This window comes from Ptychodera flava, chromosome 9 (assembly GCF_041260155.1).
Source record: "Ptychodera flava strain L36383 chromosome 9, AS_Pfla_20210202, whole genome shotgun sequence".
Lineage (NCBI taxonomy): Eukaryota > Metazoa > Hemichordata > Enteropneusta > Ptychoderidae > Ptychodera > Ptychodera flava.
Window position 1 is genome coordinate 37,949,164 of NC_091936.1, and position 23,278 is coordinate 37,972,441.

Here is a 23,278-nt window from a genome sequence, read left to right on the forward strand (position 1 = left end):
ATCAGATTTCCCCTTCTGACTTGCTATAATTTTGAAATTACCCCTCAAAGGGGTTTGACAGAAATTACTGGTGGATCGCAATATTTTTGCGCAAGCGTGTGTGTACAAAATTTTGGTATTTGGATTTAATTAAAAATCAGCTGTTGATAATGTTGATTCACCATACATGGTATACATATATTTTCTCATACATGTATGAGAAATCTATGTAATACTTTTTCAATGCAAAACTATATCTTTGCATTCATAGATATTTGATAATTACATAAATGTACTTAAATGAAATAGGGTTGTTACAACTGGCATGCGGACAAAAAGTTTGACCTTAGAATTTCACCAAAATGTTCGTCCACTATTCATGGGAGTCAATGTAAAAACTTGGTATACTTGTGCATATACAGATGTTCAATAATTAACATTATTTTACTTGATTAGAATATGATGGTTAAAGGTGCATATTATGTGTACAAGAAATCTGATTATGGAACTTCACTGAAAATGTTCATCCACTATACATGGGAGTCTATGAGGAAAGTATGAATAATTTTTTTCCAATACAAAAATAGGTAAACCCATGTATTTATGTACTCTCGATTATTGATATCAATGTACTTGATTAGATTAGGGTGGTAACAAATGGATGTGTTTGCCAGAAATTGGATTTTGGAATTATACCAAAATGTAGATTCACTTTACATGGGAGTCTATGAGGAAAATGAATAATTTTTTTCCAATACAAAACTATCAAAATCTGTGTATTTATAGACATTTGATAATTCATTTTAAAGTACTTAGTTAGCCTAGGATGGTTAATGGTTGATATGTGTGCAAGAAATTGGATTTTGGAATTTCACCGAAATGTTGATTCACTATACATTGGAGTCTATGAGAAAACTAAGAATAATTTTTTTTAAATGCTAAACTAAATTAATTTGTGCTTTTATAGGTGTTTGATAATTGATACAAATGTAATTGATTCAAATAGGGTATTTAAAAGTTCAGATGTGGACAACAATTATGATATTGGAATTTCACCTGAAAGTATTATTTAACTTTTCATGGTACTAGTAGTCTCAGTACAGGTAACTGTTAAATAATTTCCCAGTACAGGTAACTGTTAAATAATTTCCCGGACAATACTTGCTATATCTCTAATATGTAAGTAATAGGAATTGTTCATCGCCATCAGTGCAGTGAGCTTGATCTACAATAAGACAAGCCTCAGAGTTGTCAATTTAAGATGTTCATGTGACAGATAATTACACTTTTCTTCAGATTTACAGGTGAATAACTTCAGAGAATGAAGTCATGCAACGAATCATTTTTATCTCCCAGAATATTTCTGAACATTGAACCTGCCTTTTGATGGGACGGATACTTATGAAAACTAAGTGACCCCCCCCCCTCTGAGCTGTTTGAAAAATACATGACCCCCCCTTTGCAGTTTTCAAATTTGAGGTGAACCCCCCCCCTGGATTTTGCCGGCCCGACCCCCGGCCATAATAACTGAACGCTCCCTAACATCGCGTGAAATGTTTCATACGATTCCAAACAACTTCTGTCGTAGCTCTCATTTGCACATTTACGAAAACATTGCCTTCTCTCAAGGATAAATGAAAATACAACAAAATGACAAGGTTCTTCTCTGGTGTTTCAAAGACGCCGGACAGATGTAGAAATGTTAAACAAACGACAAGATGGGGATTTGCTTTGATACTTTTACGACTTGAAGAGGCGAGGTAGGCTTAAGCTTACATTTATGCATAGCTGTCGTATTTGCTCTTTCAGCTGTTGTACTTGATGGTTCAAAGAAATATCATGATCCTTGAATATCATGAAAGTTAGAATAGCGTATGAGTATTTCCATCGTCTTTCTGGCTTGCAGATAATTGTTTATCCTTGTCAGCCCATTTTAAAAGTAAATTGACCATAAGTCCCAAGTCCTGTGTCCTAATATGTGTACATGGATGCATGCGTGTATGCATGCATAGTGTCGCATAATTTTGCGCAATGGTTGTACAAATGTAGTTGCAAGGTAACCGAACAACATATTAAATTCTTCTGAATGTTGAAAATCGACATTTCGTATCAAGAATAACAGCGCCATAGTGCAAAATATGAACTGGTTCAACTGTTCGGTTAAAACGTTGCCCCACTTTAAAGGGACGAGAAACACACCCAGGTTAATTGGATGAACTGTTTGATATTAATAGGTTTGTAAGTAATTTTGTAATGTGGATCCTTCCATTAACCTTACACTGTGCCTTCACTAGCCAAGGAATGTGATATGGCTGCTTCGTAAATATTGTTATAACTGAAAGCAGCCTTATAGGACAGTGATTTTTAAAATGTGCAATTTTCATCCACTTACCGCATACATGATTTATTATGACGTAGCAGGTATGCACTTTCTCTAATGCGTTTTAGCTAGCTGTGTACACGCAGACTTAATCTTCGCGTATACGAGTCTTGTCATATTTCACTTGATGAAGTGAGATTGCATATAAAATTAACACGCTAATGTAAACCGCCATCATATAATTGTCAATATTGATGAGAGTCTTTCGTTTTCTATGGCAATGTGATTGATAGGAAACACATATCAACTATTTACAAGGTGTTTGCTGTGTCACAAAGCAATATACAGCGATGCAAAGTCAAATGGATTCGAAATACATCGATGAAGAGGGACGGGATGAAAATAGCTGGATACAAATTATTTCATTCTAAACGGTCTGTGGAATAGATCAGGTAACATAACACATTCCAACTGAAGTGGATAGTGCTTTTAATATATTCTCTTTCTGAAAACATAGCAATTGGTCAATGAATAAAAGAACTTTTATTAATTGTCTCTAATAGACTTCTATGACAGTTAGAAATTTATTTCCAGTTTCATTTTACTGACAATCGAAAACAAGCTAGTAACATTTTGAAATTGATAGGACACGTATGATAGAGTTCTGTGATTTTTTCAATATTGATTAGATATTAATAATCGTAGTATCGAGAACAAAGAAATTACTGATCACAAGCTGTCTCAGTAAAGGCTAAATTTGCTGTGCATTGAAAATGTTAATCAATATCCGTTGATATCATTAATGTATTACTCTTCAGATTATTATCTCCTTTCGTTTTTCAAAAATGTGTTATTGTGAAATGACTGACAGAAATTGATAGTTTTCTGCTGACGTTGAGCAGAGTGCACAGAGTTTGATAACTATGTGACCCCATGGTGAATAATGAAAATACACGACGAATCAACACGATAATATTTCTTCCAGCTGACGTCTTGTCTATTCGTACAAAACGGGGAAAATTATTAAGTTTATAAGTTTTATTTTGAACACTGTCCAACCTACTTGAGAACGTGCGTTCAATTGTAATACATAATACGAATAGGGTTTCTCTTACGTGTAACGGATTTCTATACGGGTAGAGAAGGTGGCATCAGAATGGGTAAGTCAGTCCAGATCTGTTAGATTGTACCAAAGATATTTCATAACAATTGACATCAGGAATACTCACACTGATTGATTGATTGATTGATTGATTGATTGATTGATTGATTGATTTTAGTTTTTATTAACTCATTTGTTCTAGTCCGTTCATTCATTCATTCATTCATAACGTGTATGTCTGTGTGTCTGTGTGTGTGTGTCTGTCTGTCTGTATGTATGTATGTCTGTCTGTATGTATGTATGTATGTATGTATGTATGTATGTATGTATGTATGTCTGTATGTATGTATGTATGTATGTATGTATGTATGTATGTATGTATGTAATTATCTATGTTTCCATGTATCTATTTATCTATGTGTATGCGTAGGTGTCGACCGATCACTAACTTAAAGCCTTAATGTGGGCAGATGTTTTTTGCAAATGTAGTTTTGAGTTACAAACCTTTCATGGCTTTCGTCAAGGTGTATCATCTCTTTCTGCAGTTCCTACGCATATGAAATAGTACCGAATCTTGGGTTACTGGGGTAAACTGGTTTTTATTATACAGCGGCGAGTAGAGGTACTCTGTGTCTGTTCGCTTAGGGAAAATAGACCACACATCCCGCTATTGATTGATGTGTTCGTCCAAGTTCGTACAAGTATGCCTGGGGCACACGTTTGTTGATGCAAACATACTTGCATTGCAATTCTGCTGCCGTAACAGTGCATGGAGTATGTCACAGTAATTTCCCTTCGCCATGACGTCGTTGGTCATTGAAGTAGGAAAGGAATGCGCTGTTGTTATCCAACGGATGTCATTAAGGTCAGCGGTCGATGACTGTTCATAGCAGTCCAATTCATCGGAAAGCAGTTTGATTTACCTTGGTCGCTGATATATATTTCAAACCAGCACAGTTGATATTATCTCCTGCCTTTCAACCAGGATAATTTTCCTTTAGCGATATAGATCTCAAAACTAGTGACAGGGTAGCAGTTTTCATAGCTTCGTACAGAAATAACATGCGTAAATTAGCACAGGTTTAAATGGGCTACAAAAATATATAAGCCAAAGCCAAACATTCCATAGAGAAATAATGTTATGCTTTCACTTCACTACAAGCTGCTCTTCAGAATATAACTCGGAACTCGCAAACCTTTAATTGTTTGCAAGATCGAACAATGGGCAATGTATTTGGCTGTTGGAGGTATCTTTTCAGCCGAACTGTAGCGTACCTTTGAGTGTATACTGTGTTGGAGTCAGAGAAAATATAACGAGTCGCAAAGGCCTAGTGTTATTTTACAACATGTTAGACATTATATTGCTCCAGGCAAGGCGTATCGTATCGAGTCGATCCACAGCTTTCAATCAGCGTTCTCCTGGAATATTTGGCGGGTTAGATGAATATCTCAACCCCAAGGGCTCTATCATGTTAAAATGTATAACAGTAGATTTTCAAAATATGGCGTTGCCATAGCATTGCTTACACTTTCTGGACGCATTAAGCGAAATTCATATCTTGAAAGACCGGAGCGTGTAAATCTATTTGTCTCAGGTACTCCACTGTGTCTGCCTGGTGCAAAGCAAATATACATAAACGGTAATCTGTAGACATTCAAACAATATGTTAATGCGATACTTTTAATATACTTTGAAGTCAGTTAATGTCTTCAATCTACTCAATCTGAATTGGTTGAAAAACCAAATGAACTTCAGTGCAGCAAAATTCTACGGTAATTAGAAAGATGGCGTCAACGCAGATATACGTTCACCATTGGATTTTGTTTCTTACGAACCAATGAGTCAAGGCAATCTTTTAAAGACGAAACGTTTACTCAGAGATGTTGAAGCATTACTGCACTGAATAAACCTTACTATTTTGCGGAATGGGCCGGCGAACAAATTAAAAAAGAATGAATGGAATCAAGTAGGTAGACTATTAAATTATAATAGGGATTCTTAACATGCCGATGAACTGTGTCATTTTCCTTAAAGTTTGTAAATACCCTGCATTGACAGTGTATCAAAAAGTGACTTAAGACCAAAGGTGAAAAACAACCTTCAACAACATTGAGGAAATTTTAATCAACTGAAATAAATCAACTGACGAGAATATAATCCTTAGATCAGAAATTATTCAAAACACAATCAGCATTGAGCAACTCGGGCTGGAATAATGCCAAACAAGTGTGTTTGCCATTATTGTTTTTATAGAGCGTTACCTCTGAAAAAGGTCACATAATTACAGCAGTATTCATCATATCCATCGATCAGTAAAATGCCATCTTGGAAACTAACAATTTGTGCCTTTCAATTTCCCGACAAAATCATCGACGATATATTATGCTCCACCAAACCCACGGAATATTGAAGTAATATTCAAGGGGCACTTCATAGCTGGCTACCTATAGCATCAGTTCAACAGGTTCATTGATCTGTAACCGTGACCCTTGCTATCAGAGAAAGACGATGGGACTCCTTGAGGCGAGACACCAATCAATTATTAGTGAATATAAATAACTTGTTACGGGATCAGCCAATCTTTTCCATCATCATAGGTATATCAGCCACTGCATAATACATTTTAAGAACTATCGAGAGCTTTTATGTTGATATATTTTGTTTGAACATTATGGATTAATGCATCCATGAAGTAATTTCTCGAAATTGCAGTTCCTATTCTCATCTCGTATTTTACTACATGCTTTCCACGCGGATTTACTTTGGCTCTGCTCCACATGTTACAATGCTGACAACATAAACTTCGAGCAAACTGAAACCAATTCTTGTAAAACCAAGGCATCAAACATGAACGGTCGTTGGCCAGGACACCTCTTGTGTTTAGTGACATGAGGCATATAGTTGAGGCTGACTGTTTAATGATTAATAAACCTCATGCAAACAAAAACATTTTCTGTTTTTCCCTGAATGCAATTAGAAAATAAAGCAAATTCTCAGAGAAAAACCTCATACCAAAGCTGCGTGACGCTGACAGTATATTCGCAATCCTTATTTAAAATGAACTGTTGGTAATAGACGTCGATCGGCCATCTTTTCTGTTTATAATCTATCTCGTTTTTCAAGCAGTGAAAAGGAAGATAAACACTTTCCACTAGCACGGAAATTAAACCCAAAGGATATTTTATGATAAAGTATAAAATTAATTTTTGACGTATTGGTGCATTCAACCTTCTGTAGTTTTCCAGAAAACGAACAGCATGATATATAATAAAGCCAAGCTTGAAATTGATAATGGGGTCTCGACTTGATTATTGCTTACTTGTATAGTCTACCAGACATGTTTTGATAATCGTTTAAAGGCATTCAAATAAGTCGATGGATGAGCTTTACTTAGACGACCAGACTCCCCCGGAGATGACAACTTTAGCTTGCATCCTGACAGGCTGTGAAGGGGAACCTTTTTTCTGGCTCCAGTCTCCATTAAATTTGGCTTTGGTTAAATGCCCAATTCATCATACCTTGTTTTCAAATTGCATTTAAAATTTATTAGCCTCGCAATGAACTGGTCTATTGTTGAGGACCTCTGCGATTACCACTGCCATCAAGTTGAACCTTGACAGTACTGTTATCTAGTATTGGATCTTTTATGGTATCTCTGATCCTTCTTTTGCTTTTGTCCATCACAAGTTTACTGCTCGTTTCTTAACATCAGGAGCACTTGCACTAACTTGTAATATTTTACATATGACCTTCTTTAAACAATTCGACATATTTTCTTGGTCTCAGAAACCCTGAATTCCTGGTGGCATCAGGAGACTGCTTTCAGACGTGATAGGCCAGACAACTCAAGTTGGAGTGGCTTCATGGTCTTCGACAGTGAATCCATCGCTTGCATCAGGGTACATGACTTTGATCTCCCTTAGCATTAAATTATGTACCTCAAAATCCGGGTACCAAGACGTTTGGCACTTGTTTTTTGCATCTATAGACCTCCATCTGGTGACAACTCAATATGTGACATGTCATTCTTGAACATCATCCAACCTCAGAAGTTATTGTTCTGGGCGATATGAATGTTTATCGCAATCATACCAATCCATAATCCAATAACACTAGGTCAAAATTTGTAAGACAATAGTTGTAAACATAGACACAAAACAGCACAGAACAGGCAGTAAATAGACTGTACACAAACAAAGTCAAATTCATGAAAGAAAGATATATGGACCTCTGAATGTTTATCATGAGATATGCGTGTGTATGAAAAGAACTGGTGTCAATGGCGGAAATGCCCTTTAGTTTGCCCCTAGCAACAACCTTTACAAACTGTTGATATCCCCGCTAGTACTTGAAAAGATAAAGACAGTCGAAACTTGAGTTGATCCTTAAGTAACCACATCACCTGGCGATCATTGTGTGTATGTCGGCTTTGCACTATGCTCATTTGGGTGTAGTGTTTTGTGAACTATGGCCAATTGCAGGTCACCAACACCAAATAAGGTAGGCAAATTCAATGTAGGGTGTACGACAAAGCTGTCTGGTATGGTATACGATCATACCTAATGTATGTAGAATGTGTTTCCCATTCTAAAGAACAAAGCTGTAACGCAATAAGGACATATGTGAAGATCAATAAAACTGATGCCATATAACTTTTTATACCACCGAGGAATGTATGTCACTGCTTCTCTGACAAACCTTTGTTTAATGAGCAGTGTCGAACTGCAGTCAAGCACGAGAGGAGAGCATACAAGGTTGAGCAAACATCATGTACTCTGGTAACGTGGACTTCATATATGAAAACACTGATTGCCGGTGCATACCTACAGTTCTCACAGGAATGCAGATAAAATACAAGTATAGACATGCGTGTAATCTGTGACTGGCAGCAATTAGACCTCAGCTATTCGTACTCTTAATCATATAGTGGGCATATGTACAACGAGGCAAAAGACAAAGACAAATGCTCAACTTAATTACAGTGGTAAAAGCCCTCCTGAGATGTCTCTAAAAGTCTAGTGCAGTTCTGTCTTCCTTCACATTCTATCAAAACATGTCCATAAAAATTGCGCAATCTTGAAACTTCCAAAGCCAATGGCCCTGATGGCATCTCTGGAATTGTTCTGAAAATCTGTGTACCCGAGCTTGCACCAGGTTTTACCAAATTATTCCAGCTTTCATTTACTGTGTGTTTCATGTAGGTATCTAGGTAGTTAGCTAGCTAGGTAGCTTGGTAGGTAGGTAGTGCGGGAGGGGCGGAGGGAGGGAGGTATCAGTGTATCTATATACGTATCTATGTATGTATGTATCTATATATGCATAAGTCGATGAATGTATGTTTTTTTTTATTATTCTGTCTATCGCCTATCAATTTTTCTATCTATCTGTTATAGTATTTTCGAGTTTCACTATTTAAAATTCTCTGCTTGATTTCCGAAGACCATGTACGTTTCAAAGAAGCACCTATGGTCCATAACTTCTTTTGCTATCACAATGCACAATTTCTTTATTGCGGACACTGAACCCCTACATGTAGGGCAATGTGAGAACTCAAGGACATGTGGGTAATGACTCCAATTGGTGATGTTGATGTATCGAAGACGGGTTTCAAAGTAAATACCCCGGGGTGTATCATTTTAATTGCATTGATTCGGTGTCATTCGTATGCATCCTATGTAAACCCTCCCCCTAGAGACCCCTGCTGAGATTTTAGCCTTGTAAATGGCACGTTAAGATTGACAGTCACCTTTCAACGGGAATGGAGAAATATCCTGTTACAGGTACATGTGAAGAGATGCAGGTTACACTCTATTCTGTGATATCAACCGTCCAGCGTTCAAAGTGTACCTAACAACAGTTTCATCAGCTTTTATTCATGGTTAGACATTGCGAGACAGAAGGAAACTATTTATTGTCCTCATGATTCAGCTTATTCGCCCTCAATCGATGAGTAAGTTTGAGCAGACAAGGTGGAAAAAACACACGCAATAAATGTTATCAGCGTTTTGTTTCTCCTCAATGAAACCATCACCGACACGCTGTAATATACGACCATTAGAGAAAAGCAGAATTTATGGCTTTTGATATCACCACATACTTTTGGCACAATGAAACCCCTAAAGTTATTAAGTATGATTTTTTATGGATACTTTGATGTCTAAAGTCGTGCACTGGGGATCGTTGATAAATATTTATGTGTGGGATATCACAATTGAAAGCTAAGACTGAGCTGAAGTTACCCCATTTTAATAAAAAAACCCTCCGTTAAGTTTACAGAAATAAAAGAAATCGGTAAATTGTAGGTGTTGCACCTGGAAATAATTTAGGACAATTAAGCAAAACTATTTACCCGAATTTTTTCGTTTTATGTCTACATGTGCAAGAAATCTTCCAAACATACTTGACTGGTCTCTGCATGGAAAGTTTTTCGGTCGGACAAAGGTAAAATTTTCAAGTATTTGAAAATTACGCTGGAATGTTCGCCATAGTTGATGACATCAAGGGCATTGTTGCACAGGATTATCAATTGCAATGACCTCGCCTTCATCTTTTTTTCTTTTCAAACCTGTGAATGTTCTGTATTTTGAGAAACTGGGGCTTTGTTGTATCTTTGAATGACCTTCAAAGGGATATACTGTAAGAAAAACATATTGCTAGGCTCCAATGTATTTGGGCTTAATCTCAGTGTGTACTTAATAAGATGCCTTATTATCCGCTTTCTACGTTTTATTCCTTTGTTTGCGAGCTCAAACCATTATTACAACATATTGGGCTTTTGTCGGCATCTTTGTTCTTCTACGTGAAATAAGTCTGATAGGGTGTAAAAGAGGTATCATAGCCCCTACATCAATAGTTTTCGTACACTTTATTTATAAAAACTAAACCTGATATTCCGTTTAATCTGAGTGAGTCACGTTTTCTGATGTTGTCACCGTCTTGATCCATTCTGCGATGTTCTTCATTCTCGTCACTTCTTTATACTATTAGTGCACCGATCGTTCCGGCTTAATTAATTACTTGTTTCTCTCTCTACTATTTAAGAAACCGAGAACATGCGAACCCAACATCCTGGGCAATGTGAGAACGCAAAGAGATCATGGGCATCCAATCGGATTTGTGATTAATCAGAGACGGGTTTCAAAGTAAAAACCCTTGGGTCTTTCATTTTAAAAATGGAGGATCAAAGGAGTTCAATGCTCTGAATATCTGTTTTCGATTCTTGGATTATTTCGAACCTCACGACAAATCTCCGGTAATGAATTCAATTTCATTTAAGAGACGACGTGACCAAGCGTAATTTTGAAGAATATGTTTCCTGCAATGAAATTAAAAGAACCATCCAATTAGCATCCAATCAAATTATCCACCGAACCGATTATCAAGTACATGAAACAATTTGAACAAACTCATGATTGCACTCTAAAAGCCAAATCAGTCACATCACAACAATCGAAAGATTTTGCTTTCAAAGTACACCCACTCCTCGAAATGTACTTACTGAAGGCCGTGTATACAAAGAACGTGCAAGTTTGAACACTATCAATTGAAAAAGAACGGGTGCCCTACTAAAGTATAGCAGCCTCCAGTTGTTCTTCTTGTTTTCTTTGAAATATAACCAGTTTTTAAGTGAGACGGAAGATTTATAATGACGTGAAACACTATTCAAATTTACTTATCCGTATAGTCAGAAATGAATGTTAAGATTGTTCTATTTTGCGTGATGAATAAAATTCAGAGAAACTCCGAGAAAATGGAAAGATATTTTGATGTCAACAAATTATAAAGAGATGAATAATCAATCTTTAGTTGATTAAGAATAATTACTTTGTCATATGCCGAAAATTTCAATGTGATAAAAATGAACAAAATCAATATCAGAACCGATTCATGATGTCAGCGGACTAAGAAAACGCCTTCAAAATATGAAACGCTTTCGACCGTAGAGAATGAGCAAATGTCGTATTGTATTTTCCTAACCTCATCAATTTAAAAGAGTGAAATGCTCTCCAGAGATAATTTAAGTGCTTAGATTATCTATGCAGACTCACCAGAAACAAATTTTACTCTTTTAAAGGGACAAATCTGTATGTTGACAAATATAATTGTTCCGCCCTTCCCTTTGTAAGGTCTGAATACAAATGGACTTTGTGTTCAGATTGCATGCTGTCCTCAATCAAATGTTTTAAGGTAGAGTGCGTCACTGGATGAAATTTCTGACATTTATTTTTTACGGTGATTTTCGGTCTGCTCCTTGCGTGGACTCATTTGAGGCCTATGGAGTAAATGTTAAAATTGCGTTTTCGTTATTATTCTTTATCAAAATCAAAATTTTGGTTCTTAAGTTACATTCTTTGAGATATCGATGTGAATCTGACCTTACTTGGAGTGTTATGAACCAAAATAATCCCGTGTTTCAGTATATCTCGTAGTTCTGTAAATTAAAAGTTTTAAGTAACATTATTGCCTCAAGTTTGACATTTCATTGTTATGATCAAGACTACGAGCAACATTTTACTAAGATTACTTCCTAAACATTAAAGGGCCAGTAATGCTAACTTTTGATAATATTTTCACCTTTTCTATTTTGAATGTGAACCATAATTTCTTATTTCTTTCTTTCTTTATTTATTTATTTATTTATTTATTTATTACTTTACATATTTACTCACGAATCAACAGGTTGCCCAAATAACAGGTTCGTTATAAATAAAATATGATACAAAGTATATAACTAAAAGAAACAAACGACGAACAGGATATTTCACATAAAAATCACCAGAACCATGACAACAAGACAAAGAAACATCCAAACACACAAAATAAAACAATTATTCAGTAAAAAGCATTTTGCATAATGCAAGTCGGAAATGAGTATAGATATTAAAAATATCTAAAGTTTGCATGTGACAGACAGAGTTAAAATATGTCTGAGATCTTGATAAAAAAGAGAGTTTTAAATATTCGTACGTGTTGACGCTGGTCTAAAAAGTAACAGTACGACAGTAATTTACTCCCCAAAGCATGTTGATCATGATATACACAGTATTCAGCTTGTCAACTCAGCCCATACATGTGGTAATTGGTAAATTGTTATTGTTGAAAAGTAAATTCTGGTCCGGACTAGAATTCAAATGTAAACAATAACCATGCATTTTAAAACATATAAACGCTAAGTTGACGAGCTGAATAGTGGGTGTTTCAACGTTATTTTGGATGTAGAAGAAGAAGTTGCACTTGATAAATACAATTAAAATGACGAAACAATCATCAAAAGTTAGCCTTACTTGCCCTTTAAATGTACAAATTAGTAATTTACTGAAATGAAATGATAAATTTCTTTGGCTTCTGTCATTGTATCACCACTTTGCGTAGCAGATGTAATTGCCTTTGTCCTGCAAGCTTTGTATGCCAGACTGTGGAAGCTCATTATATATGCAAATTATCAATTAGCTGATGTAAAAATGCTCAATATCTTTCACTAATACAATATGATTGTCTTGTCTATATCCGTTGTAGGTTTCATCAACATTGGCCAAGTTATTCTGGCCTTATGTCCCTAATTAAAAAAAAATTGTTGAATATGCAAATTAGTAACTAGCGGATGTCAAAATTCTAAACGACTTTCATTAATGTTTTAGTATAATCAGTTTGATATGCATAGCAAGTTCTGTCAACTTTGATCGTGTCTATTTTGATATACTGTATCTAAAAAGGAAGGTCTGTTAAATATACAAATTAATAATTCACTGATCTAAAACCTGTTAAATGACTTTTATGAATGTTGTATCAGAAGCCCTAAAATGGAACTTCCCGTACTATTTTATCAGTTTTTGTAAAAAATCGCGAGAGTAAGCTTAATAAATGGCGAAAATAGCTTTTCTTGGGTAAGTGACCACAAAGCTAGCACATATGTAAAAATCATCCTTCTAGTTGGTGAACTTACCCTTTAAGTACATCACACATTATCAATAAATGTTCATATAACTTCTTATATTTCCGAGTCTCACAGCTGATATACTCTAGTGCGATCACTATTTGTACAAATCTCATCAAAGTTTGTGCAACCTTTGTCTGTGTCCATTCTTTTCCAAAATCATTAATCATGCAAATAAGTGTAAAATATGCAAGCCATGCCCAACAATATGTTGTCAGTTCTCGTAATTCCCAAACAGAATATATGTATCGAGTTTGATATAAATCAGATCTGCCCATCTTGAGATATCACGCCAACAGGTAGAGAGGCAGACAGACGACAGACAGACGAACACTCACAAAGACGTACATTGGTACAACAATAGCTCATTTGCGAACATGTGAGCTAAAAACGTGTTCTACGACAAGCCAAAAAAATAAGGCTTCTCTGTCAAGGCTGCTGTTGACTGCTCCATAGTTTTCCTGACATTGCGAGCCTTGTTCAGTCACTCCATTGTGCTTTAAATAATCGTATGACTATGCTCAACCAAGATCTGTACACTAATTTAAACGTGCACATCAGAGTTGATAGCAGACAAGACATCAGTCACGTTTGTAAGTCAGACCAAACACGGAAATGTTGTTACAGTATTATCCGCATATCGACCCTATTTTCTATACTCTTAGCGATACGGAATTATTTATCATATGCGAACTTACTGTACCGTCTGGATTTCAGATCGAAAGAGGCCATTTAGAAAAGTCTGTGAAAAATTCACCCCTGATTAATGACCTCTGAGCTAAAGGTTAATCAACCGAGCTAATCTCCTTTGAAGTTAGACAAATCTCGACGGCATTAAATGTAGGTTTGCGTAAATTCTTGAGTTTGAAACAAGACAAGGATCACGGGAACTGCGATAGACAACCTTGTCAATCCTTGGCCGGCTCCTGCATCAGGGGATGTGTCAATCTTCTGCTCTACATTGGAATTTTTATCGACTGACAACTTTCCTTTTCGATGGATCTAATTATTAAGTAGGATATTCTACTGACGTTTGTCTTCTTTCTTGCTACTTCTTTGGTTTTCGTGGGTGTTTGTTTTATCTTTATTACATTCTTAAGACTATACAGTGTAACATTCAATGAAAACGTCATCGTTTGACTTAAAATGGCCCGGAACTATTATGAAATTAACAAAATCGGGATTTAAAAATGATCAAATTACATCTATCTGCATTAGGAATCTTTTATTTTTTACAATATTATTCAAGTAAAATCGATAACTCGCGTAACAGCCATTCATGATGCGGCGTTCAATGACGAGTTTCATCTATCATGAAAATCAGGCATATGATTGCCATTTACATATCAAACCAAAAATATTATATTGAAATTATTAAGGGGAGGTACGCGATAAACGCTACCCCCAAAAGGATTATTTTCCCTCGAGGCATGCCCTCCTGACGTCGGGCAGATGTCCACGTGCCCTCGGGCACTCAATCCCTGTTTGGGCCTATAATATATTACGCAGAGGTGTCTTGCCTCATGTCACCATGCCTAGATGTCAGATCTCTCATTGATGAACGACGACATGGGATTTGTAAAGTGTTGTATTTTAATATTGAGAACTAAAAATAGTCAAGACATAATACTTCATTCGTGACAAACAATAGCTACTTTCTTTGCCCATCTACAAATATTAGCTAGTTCGTTTGTCAACCGTCTATCAAAGTGTATGCGTCACGTATTTGTTAATGCCAGGAGCACTTGTGTTATCGCGAGTTTAATGGTTCCAAGCCACACGTTACTCGAAGAGGCTTGTATTCTCAAGGAGTGTAAACGGACTTTGTACAATAGACACTATATTGTTATCTAATTGAATTTCCGTATATAGACGTAATATGAAACGTATTTCTCTACAAGCACGCATATCAAAATCCATTTCCAGGCGTGCAGGTAGGCAGCGTCTCTGTTCAAGATCCAGTTCATTGCATCATGGCTCTATAGACAAATTAACAACCAACCAGATCTCATTTTCTTAAATTGCTAAAGGGTCGATTTTGAAAACCTCGAAACCGTGTATCAACGTCTGATGCAGAATTTGGAGAGACGTACTTTAATGCAATGTAAGCGGTGTCTGATCTCTTGTATTATTGCGCCTTCGCAATTAGACTGATCGTAGTCGTGTGTGGATTGAACGACATTTTTGAGAGGGGATCGGAAAAAAGATAAGATTTTAATCGCTACTCCTCAAGCCCTCCCCTCCAGTATTTGTGAAAGCAGCCTGACATGAACATCAACAATCCACCAACTTTTTATGCCACTTCAAATTGATGATATTATCTCTGTCATATCTCTTTCGTCAAATGGAATTTTATGCTGAAAATGTTGTATCGCTGTGCAGTCAGTGACCCGTCGCCGTAATGTTTTCCGTTTTAAGGGCAGACCGTTTGATATCCTGAAATGCATGCACTTTTATCTTTAGATGAAAATTATCTCCGTGTCTACAAAATTGTCATATGTATGTATGTATGTATGTATGTATGTATGTATGTATGTATGTATGTATGTATGTATGTATGTATGTATGTATGTATGTTTATATGTATGTATGTATGTATGTATGTATGTATGTATGTATGTATGTATGTATGTATGTATGTATGTATGTATGTATGTATGTATGTATGTATGTATGTATGTATGTATGTATGTCTGTCTGTCTGTATGTATGTCTGTCTGTCTGTCTGTCTGTCTGTATGTATGTATGTATGTATGTATGTATGTATGTATGTATGTATGTATGTATGTATGTATGTATGTATGTATGTATGTATGTATGTATGTATGTATGTATGTCCGTCCGCCGGCCCGCCCGCTTGTCTGTCTTTCTGTCTGTCTGTCTGTCTGTCTGTCTGTCTGTCTGTCTGTCTGCTGTATGTATGTCTGTCTGTACGTACGTACGTACGTACGTTTTTGTTTGTTTGTACGTTTGTTTTTTTACATGCATGAACACGTGTGTATGTAAGTATGTACGTCCTGTTGTGTGTATGTAGGTTTTATGGAGATTTTTGAACTATGCAAAGTGACACGGCTTTCACAAAGTGACTGACTTTGCTCTGACCATGATCGATATTACTATGCATTTGAAAAAGCAGCACGATGATTAAATGGCGCCAACGTCATCAAAGGAAGTTCATTCCACCATCATGATCATTCATAATTGTTATTCCTGGTGTACTCTGTGTCTTAAGATAGGGTTCTGCCCAGGGTGTCTAATTATCATACAAATAGGGCCACATCAATGCCCGTAGATCACGCGTGATTAGAGTTCCATTAGCCAGACACACGTCATTCCTTTTGACGACGTCCATATTTTGGTAGTCATTTGTTCCCGCATATTTCATCGCAATTCTATGTAAAGTGATCTTTTCTTCCAAAATACGTTTCATGTGTCCGCTGAACCAGAGAAGATGGAGTTTACGATAACATTTTATAAAGAATTTCTTGAAGGACGACAATTTCGAGTTGACTATAGGCGGCATGTAACATGACACAATACTTTGAGGGTTTTCCAGGGATTAACTCTCCTGGTAAAATGTACTCTACCAGGACGAGTGAAAAACAAAACCAACAAGGCATGAATACAAATCTACAAGTTCCTGAAAATTGTATGTGCATACAATTACATTTGATATATTTATTGTCCAATTGCCAAGCGAAAGAAGTTTGTGAGAGAAATGCATAGAATGGACTTGCAACTATACTCATATCTTATACACAAAATACTGTCATACTTCTGGTCGATGAGTCTATTTTTCTGACAAAAGGCCTCATAGAACATCATAATAACAACGTCACTTTCTACAAGGTTACTAGTTACGCTTCTACATCATTATCCTTTTGATAAAGGAAAAAGAAGATAATGATTTATAAAAAGAGCAAATTATCATATTCGAGAACGTTTCGTTCATAACACCATACTTTCTGTTTCTGACAATTGGCTCGTCAAAATACTTGATTGATTACAAAAAAGGATCACAATTTGAAGGCCTGATTGAAACTATCTCCATTCTTTCAAAACGGTTTTAAGCAAAATGAGTCATAAGATGTTCGTTGCGGGATAAGGTTTCTAACACTCTTTGTCTGATATAAATAAATGTTCGCTCGGTTTGACAGGTTTTTCTCTAGCATTCAAAGTCAAATGGGGAAGTAATAGGGAGCTTAAGCTGTTGAGAGGGCCATAGTAAGATAACTAGAATACCTCAGACATGCACCAGTATAAGATAGTTTACCGTATAAATAACCGAAGTCCTGACGCTGGTCGCTTTTCACTGCATGGTACACCACAGTGTACTGCGAGGGAGTTCGACTTATGTAGCTTTGTTTAATATGACGAATGGCACTTTTACGAGTTTAGAAGTGATGTCGTGAAAAAACAAGGCTCTACGAAGATCAATCAGACAAACCAATCTTATAACCCATGCAACAAATAAGTAGTCATTTGTATCGCGAGGCATGAATGCTTGATCGCGATCAGTGTAACTTCACCTGCTCTCATTCTGTAAAATATTAATTCGAGGGAAATACGTAAAACTACGACTGTAAAGTCACGGTGAGAATAACAGTTGAGAGAGGTTCCATTCTACGATTGGGGGACATGCGGTGATTTCAACTACTCTGCACTACCAGATACACGTTTGCAAGCATTGAGGATAGATATAGCCATGGGTGTAGCTTGACTTTACAGAGTAATTTTTTTCTCTAAATGATATTCGTCACTGTATTCAAAGAAAGTCAATCGACTGGTCTGAAAAGACCGTTTTGATGATCATGGTAATAAAAAATAATGTAATCTTTAGTCATGAATAGAAAACACATGACAGTGAAAACAGAGTGATTACTAAGATTATGGTGATAATGATGATCTCGCGAAAGATGCACTATCATCATCATCATCATCATCATCATCATCATCATCATCATCATCATTCTTTGTGTGTTCTGTACAGCGCACTGTAACGTATGTGTACTGCGGTTTTTAAGAATAATAATAATAATAATAATTATAATCATCATCATCATCATCATCATCTGTCATAGAATGAATTTGCTTCTTATATTCTGCTTTTGTAATATTGTAAGATGTAAATTCTATCGTCTTGTTTGAACTCTGAATCAACGTATGTCGCCATACTTTCGCAACCATTTTGTGTGTTCTGGCAATGAGCCTGTAAAAAGTCGGACTTCAGTGTATTTTTACATTATTGTATCTCCTCAGATTCATTTTGCCCAAGCACATGGATGATGAACCAACTGCTCTGTGTTGGTGTATGTTGGCCAACTACTCCAGTCAATACAACTGCAGTTATTCATTGCCCGCCGTCAAAATGGTGGCTGACGACGACACGTAAGTCCATGGTATCATCAAGATTGTACTTTCATATTAATACATTTTGTTTTACTGTGCTATGCAGATAAGAATGGACAGTGAAATGGATCTAAATGTTATCACACTTGTGTAATTGGTTTGCTGTAACGGTTTATCCGTAGGGTTTCAAACTTATTTGCCGTAAGCGTGTCCTTTTGCCATTTCCTTTATGATTCCTTGATTTGTTGATTTTTAGAGTCATATACAGCAAATATCTCTCCGATTTCACCATCTTAAAGGAACGTAACGATCTCACAACATCAATGTATTTCTTTATCCAAACTTTTATTGAGACAAATATACATAGCAATAGCCAACTTTTCAGTAAAAGAACAAAAACCTTCCAAAGCTTTATATTTTGGGAATTGCATGGCGAATATGAAAGCGGACCCAAACAATTTCTTTTCAAAGATTAAAGTGACAGAACCTATTTTCTTGATGCCATTTGCAAGAAATATAACCATGATGCTAAAACATAACCATGATGCTAAAACTTACAGGTACTCTCCAGTTGTACTGCAAGCCCAATGGATTGTGGGCAAACGACACCGTTGAGAATATAATATCCAAGTGCATTGATGAGCTCACTTTAGACCTCATGAACAAAGAGTTTGGACTAGATGCGTCGCCGGAGCAAGTTGAGGTGAGGGCTTCACTGTTATAACAGATTCTGGCAGAATTACAATTGATTGTAAGCCTTTTTATTAGTGCAATCGGTTCAAGTCGCACAGAAGGGCCATTTCAAGCCGTTCACTTTCTTGCACATACTTGCCGTCTCATCCGAGTCCGAGATCAGCTGCGACTCCACTACATTTCAACCGATCAACTGTAACAGACACCGTCGAGGGCAGATGAAAGAGAGGGATAGAGGGCAGATGAGAGAGAAGGATAGATTTGAGGAGGGAAGGAGACAGGCTGACAGACACTGACATACAAAGACGGACGGCAAGAGGAGACAATGTGTAACAGATGATGACCGGCTGAAATGCAGGATTTATACTGAGTATATCCTTCGATGTGCCAGCGTGTGTTTGTGAGTGTAAGCTGCAGAAAAGCAGCGTATAGAATCGGGAAGGAAGAGTTAAATGCTTGAATATTCAAACCAACAAGTATAAATGGATTACGGTAGGCACCGACCACACAGAGAAAAATAAAAAAAAACCATTCCAAACTCACAATGACGTAGAGAAAGCTGTCCTGTATTTTCCTGTATTAAGTATCGTCAATAAATACGAGCACACAATGTATAGCATTTAATAAGTCTTCTTCCATGTATTCTTGTTGTTCCCAGTTGTACGAAAACGTTACCAAAAACACGAAAATTCTCCAGATCGTTGGGTATTCTATCTCTCTGGCCAGTCTAATCATAGCATTGCTGATTTTCTATTCATTCAGGTAAGTATCCGACAATATAATTCCATTTCCACGCTATTTGAAATGCACACCTATTGTGTGTAATCGATGATATCAGAGTCTCTGTACAGAATGTTGAAAACTCGGCTGGGGGAAATGATGTCATAGTGAGTATAATAAAAAATACATTAGGATGATTTCTATGGTTACACTCTAATATTGCTCTGGGTTCCGTGTGAGACGTTCGAGGTTGTAAACAGTTTGCTTGCAACGTGGTCCAGTAAATCAGGCTTACACTTCATTACTACCTCAGCATCTCGACTTTGTAGATAAAAGAAAATGGATGCAAGGTTAGTCAAATGTCAAATCATGAAAGAAAACGAGCTCTGCAAAGGGTTCGTATCGGAAATGAACCAGCACAAGAGATCAGAGAAAAAAAATACAGACTCTCTCTCTCTCTCTCTCTCTCTCTCTCTCTCTCTCTCTCTCTCTCTCATTGATATACATATGTACATACATACATACATAATTGTGTGAACATCATCAAATATGTGTATTTCCTTTTCCCTTGACAACAGAAGTTTACACTGTCCTCGTACGCAAATTCACAAACTGTTGTTTATCGCTTACACCGTGTGGTTAGTTCTGGACGTCATCTTGTCGGTGGACCTGACCCAAGAGGCAGAGACGTACAACGCCGGTTGCGAAAATGGAATCAGGGAGAGATCGCAGAAGACGATTCGAAACACGGTAAGGCGTGCATACACCTTTAAATACGATAATCGATATGGTACTGCACGCGAAAGGTGTTAATTCGGGCCGAGGGTAATTAAAACATGCGTCTGACAAACGAAACCATTTGGCTTACTAACTGTATGGATCGATTACGCCACGAATACATGACACTCGATCATGTACATACTATGTTTTGAAGTCACTTGTCAATTTTCTCACAGCCTATTTCCTCAATTTATCGAGTCTGAGGGGATTTAAAATCATAATGTCGTCGTTGGAATTTCTCAGGTCCAAGCGTTTATTCAGGGCAGGGGAATAGTGTGAGGTCAAATCAGTAGGTTTCGTTTGCCGTACGCGTGTTTTCATCATTGGCCTTCACTCAATATATTTGTGCTTGTGAACGAGGTTGTGCTACTTACGAATTAGATAAGCGAATATTGGTCCTGTTCGTTGAATTTAGTAAACCATAGCGATCTAGCTTCGCTTTATTAATTTACACACTATTAATGGAAGGATACGTTCAAAAGCCCTGATAAAGTTTCGCATCAAGGAATTCTCTTTCATGCTGCTTTACATTATAATTACATTACGTGGTATGAGTGTTACCAGGTCTCCAAGTTTCAGGCAAATTACTTTAAACTACTGAAAATTGCAAACAAATTTTTCTGGCACCCACAGAGCGATAACAATTTGCTGTCTTTTTATCAAATCTTCTTTTCTCTTCACAGCCGATACTGTGCGAAACGTTTGAAGTCTTTCGAGAGTATACAAGATTTTGCGTGTTTTCGTGGAATTTTGTGGAAGGGCTTTATCTTCACAGAATGGTTACAGCTGCTGTGTTTCGCAAAGCAAACTTTAAGTTGTACTACGCGATTGGCTGGGGTACGACTATCCTGATATTTTATCTGAAATTCGTTTTTTCGCTGCTTTAGTTCACATACTATAGGCCAAATAAGAAGTGTGTTTCTCAGTAACCCGTTCCACCCTATTCAAAACCTCCAACCTTAAGGTAGTATGCGTCTCAAAAGTGAAAGACCTATAATTTTGCTCAAACTTTTCTATAGGAATATTTCAACCATTCTCTTTCAAAATCAAAGAATATAAATCGGGGGCCATCGTGAACATTTTGGTAACTCTAGGGTAACAATTACCGAAGATTACATATATTTGAAATTCATAATGGCCGCCGTCCATGTGTTACCTCTATGGAAAAACATAAAAATCTTCTCGATTTTCGAAAAAGTAAGACGGTGAAAATATTTCTTACACAAAGAGCTATAGAAGGAACTCCCACAAGAGTAGATCAGAAGAGAATTGTAAAAGTTACAGAGTCCGAACATCTGTCGCCTTCTACCTTAACTTCCTATTTGTATGCGTAAAAATTACTAACGCTTCCGCCTGATTCTTGTGGGTTTTATATATCTTATATGACGCCCTTTTCAAAATTAAACAATAGAAAAAGTTCCTGATCTTCCTACCCAATATATGAAATTATGCTAGCGGTAGCATACACATTTGGTTGGGTAGGGGCACACAGTAAATTGGATACGTATAGTAAGGTAGATTTGCTGATAACATATATTCAATATCTTACATAAGTTATCTCTCTTACTTCCAATGTATATGGAATTTCCAGCAATTATTATCCTTGAATTCTTAGGTACAAGAATATCGCCAATACAAGCATTTGCCTAAGGTCTTTATGTATACCATCATCAAATGTTAGTATGTGGGATGTCGTGTACACAGATGGCGGTGATACGCGAAGCATAATTTCTTTATGTTACTCTTTTCCCTATCAAGTGATTAACGTTTATACTGATCTGCACCTCTTTATTGAGGACTGTATATCCCTAAGAGGCATACAAGTTTTGATGAATGTAGATATGTGCGGCTGTAACTTTGCATTTCACATTCATTTAGTAGTCTCAGAGATTGTTATTGGTTGCACGTCTGATATTCATGTCCGCCTTTAGATATCTGCAGAATCCACGGATTTTAAAGGAAGTCAAATTAGAGATCATGAGATGAAGAATTTGGCAACAGAATAGTTGGATTATGTGCTGTTGAAACATATTGGGCTGTAAAACATTTTTTTATCATCTTTCTTTTAAATAGTCATGCCGATATTTCCTGTGTTAGGATGGGCCGTAGCTATGCATTACACAAGCAGACAAAAGTGAGTTCCATTTCTTGCTGCTTTTCAACTTGCATAATAACAAACTAGACCATTTTCTTGCGGATGAAATCGCAGTTTGCCTTAAAAGGTATACAGTCACCTGTAATCTAAATATGCCCATATATAGTCAAAGGGGCGTTCCTTGGTATTCAAATGCCAATGTGAGGGCGCTGTTTTTAAAAAGCGGCCACCCGCTAAAAATCTGTGATTGGTTAGGTTTCTCTTTCCACTGTCGTATGCGCGTTATCCATATAGTCGCAAAAATC

General features: G+C 36.7%; 1 protein-coding gene across 8 annotated transcripts in view; it reads left to right on the forward strand.

The window, feature by feature from the left end:
• Positions 1 to 23,278, forward strand: part of LOC139140906 (PDF receptor-like) — a 115,923-nt gene that overhangs the window by 81,979 nt on the left and 10,666 nt on the right. For all 8 annotated transcript variants that reach the window (XM_070710376.1, XM_070710381.1, XM_070710375.1 and 5 more), the window contains exons 3-8: positions 18,596 to 18,724; positions 19,246 to 19,388; positions 20,037 to 20,140; positions 20,677 to 20,848; positions 21,562 to 21,715; positions 22,952 to 23,012. In XM_070710376.1, coding sequence (XP_070566477.1) covers positions 18,596 to 18,724; positions 19,246 to 19,388; positions 20,037 to 20,140; positions 20,677 to 20,848; positions 21,562 to 21,715; positions 22,952 to 23,012 — 763 coding nt within the window. The remainder of the gene's footprint in view (positions 1 to 18,595; positions 18,725 to 19,245; positions 19,389 to 20,036; positions 20,141 to 20,676; positions 20,849 to 21,561; positions 21,716 to 22,951; positions 23,013 to 23,278) is intronic.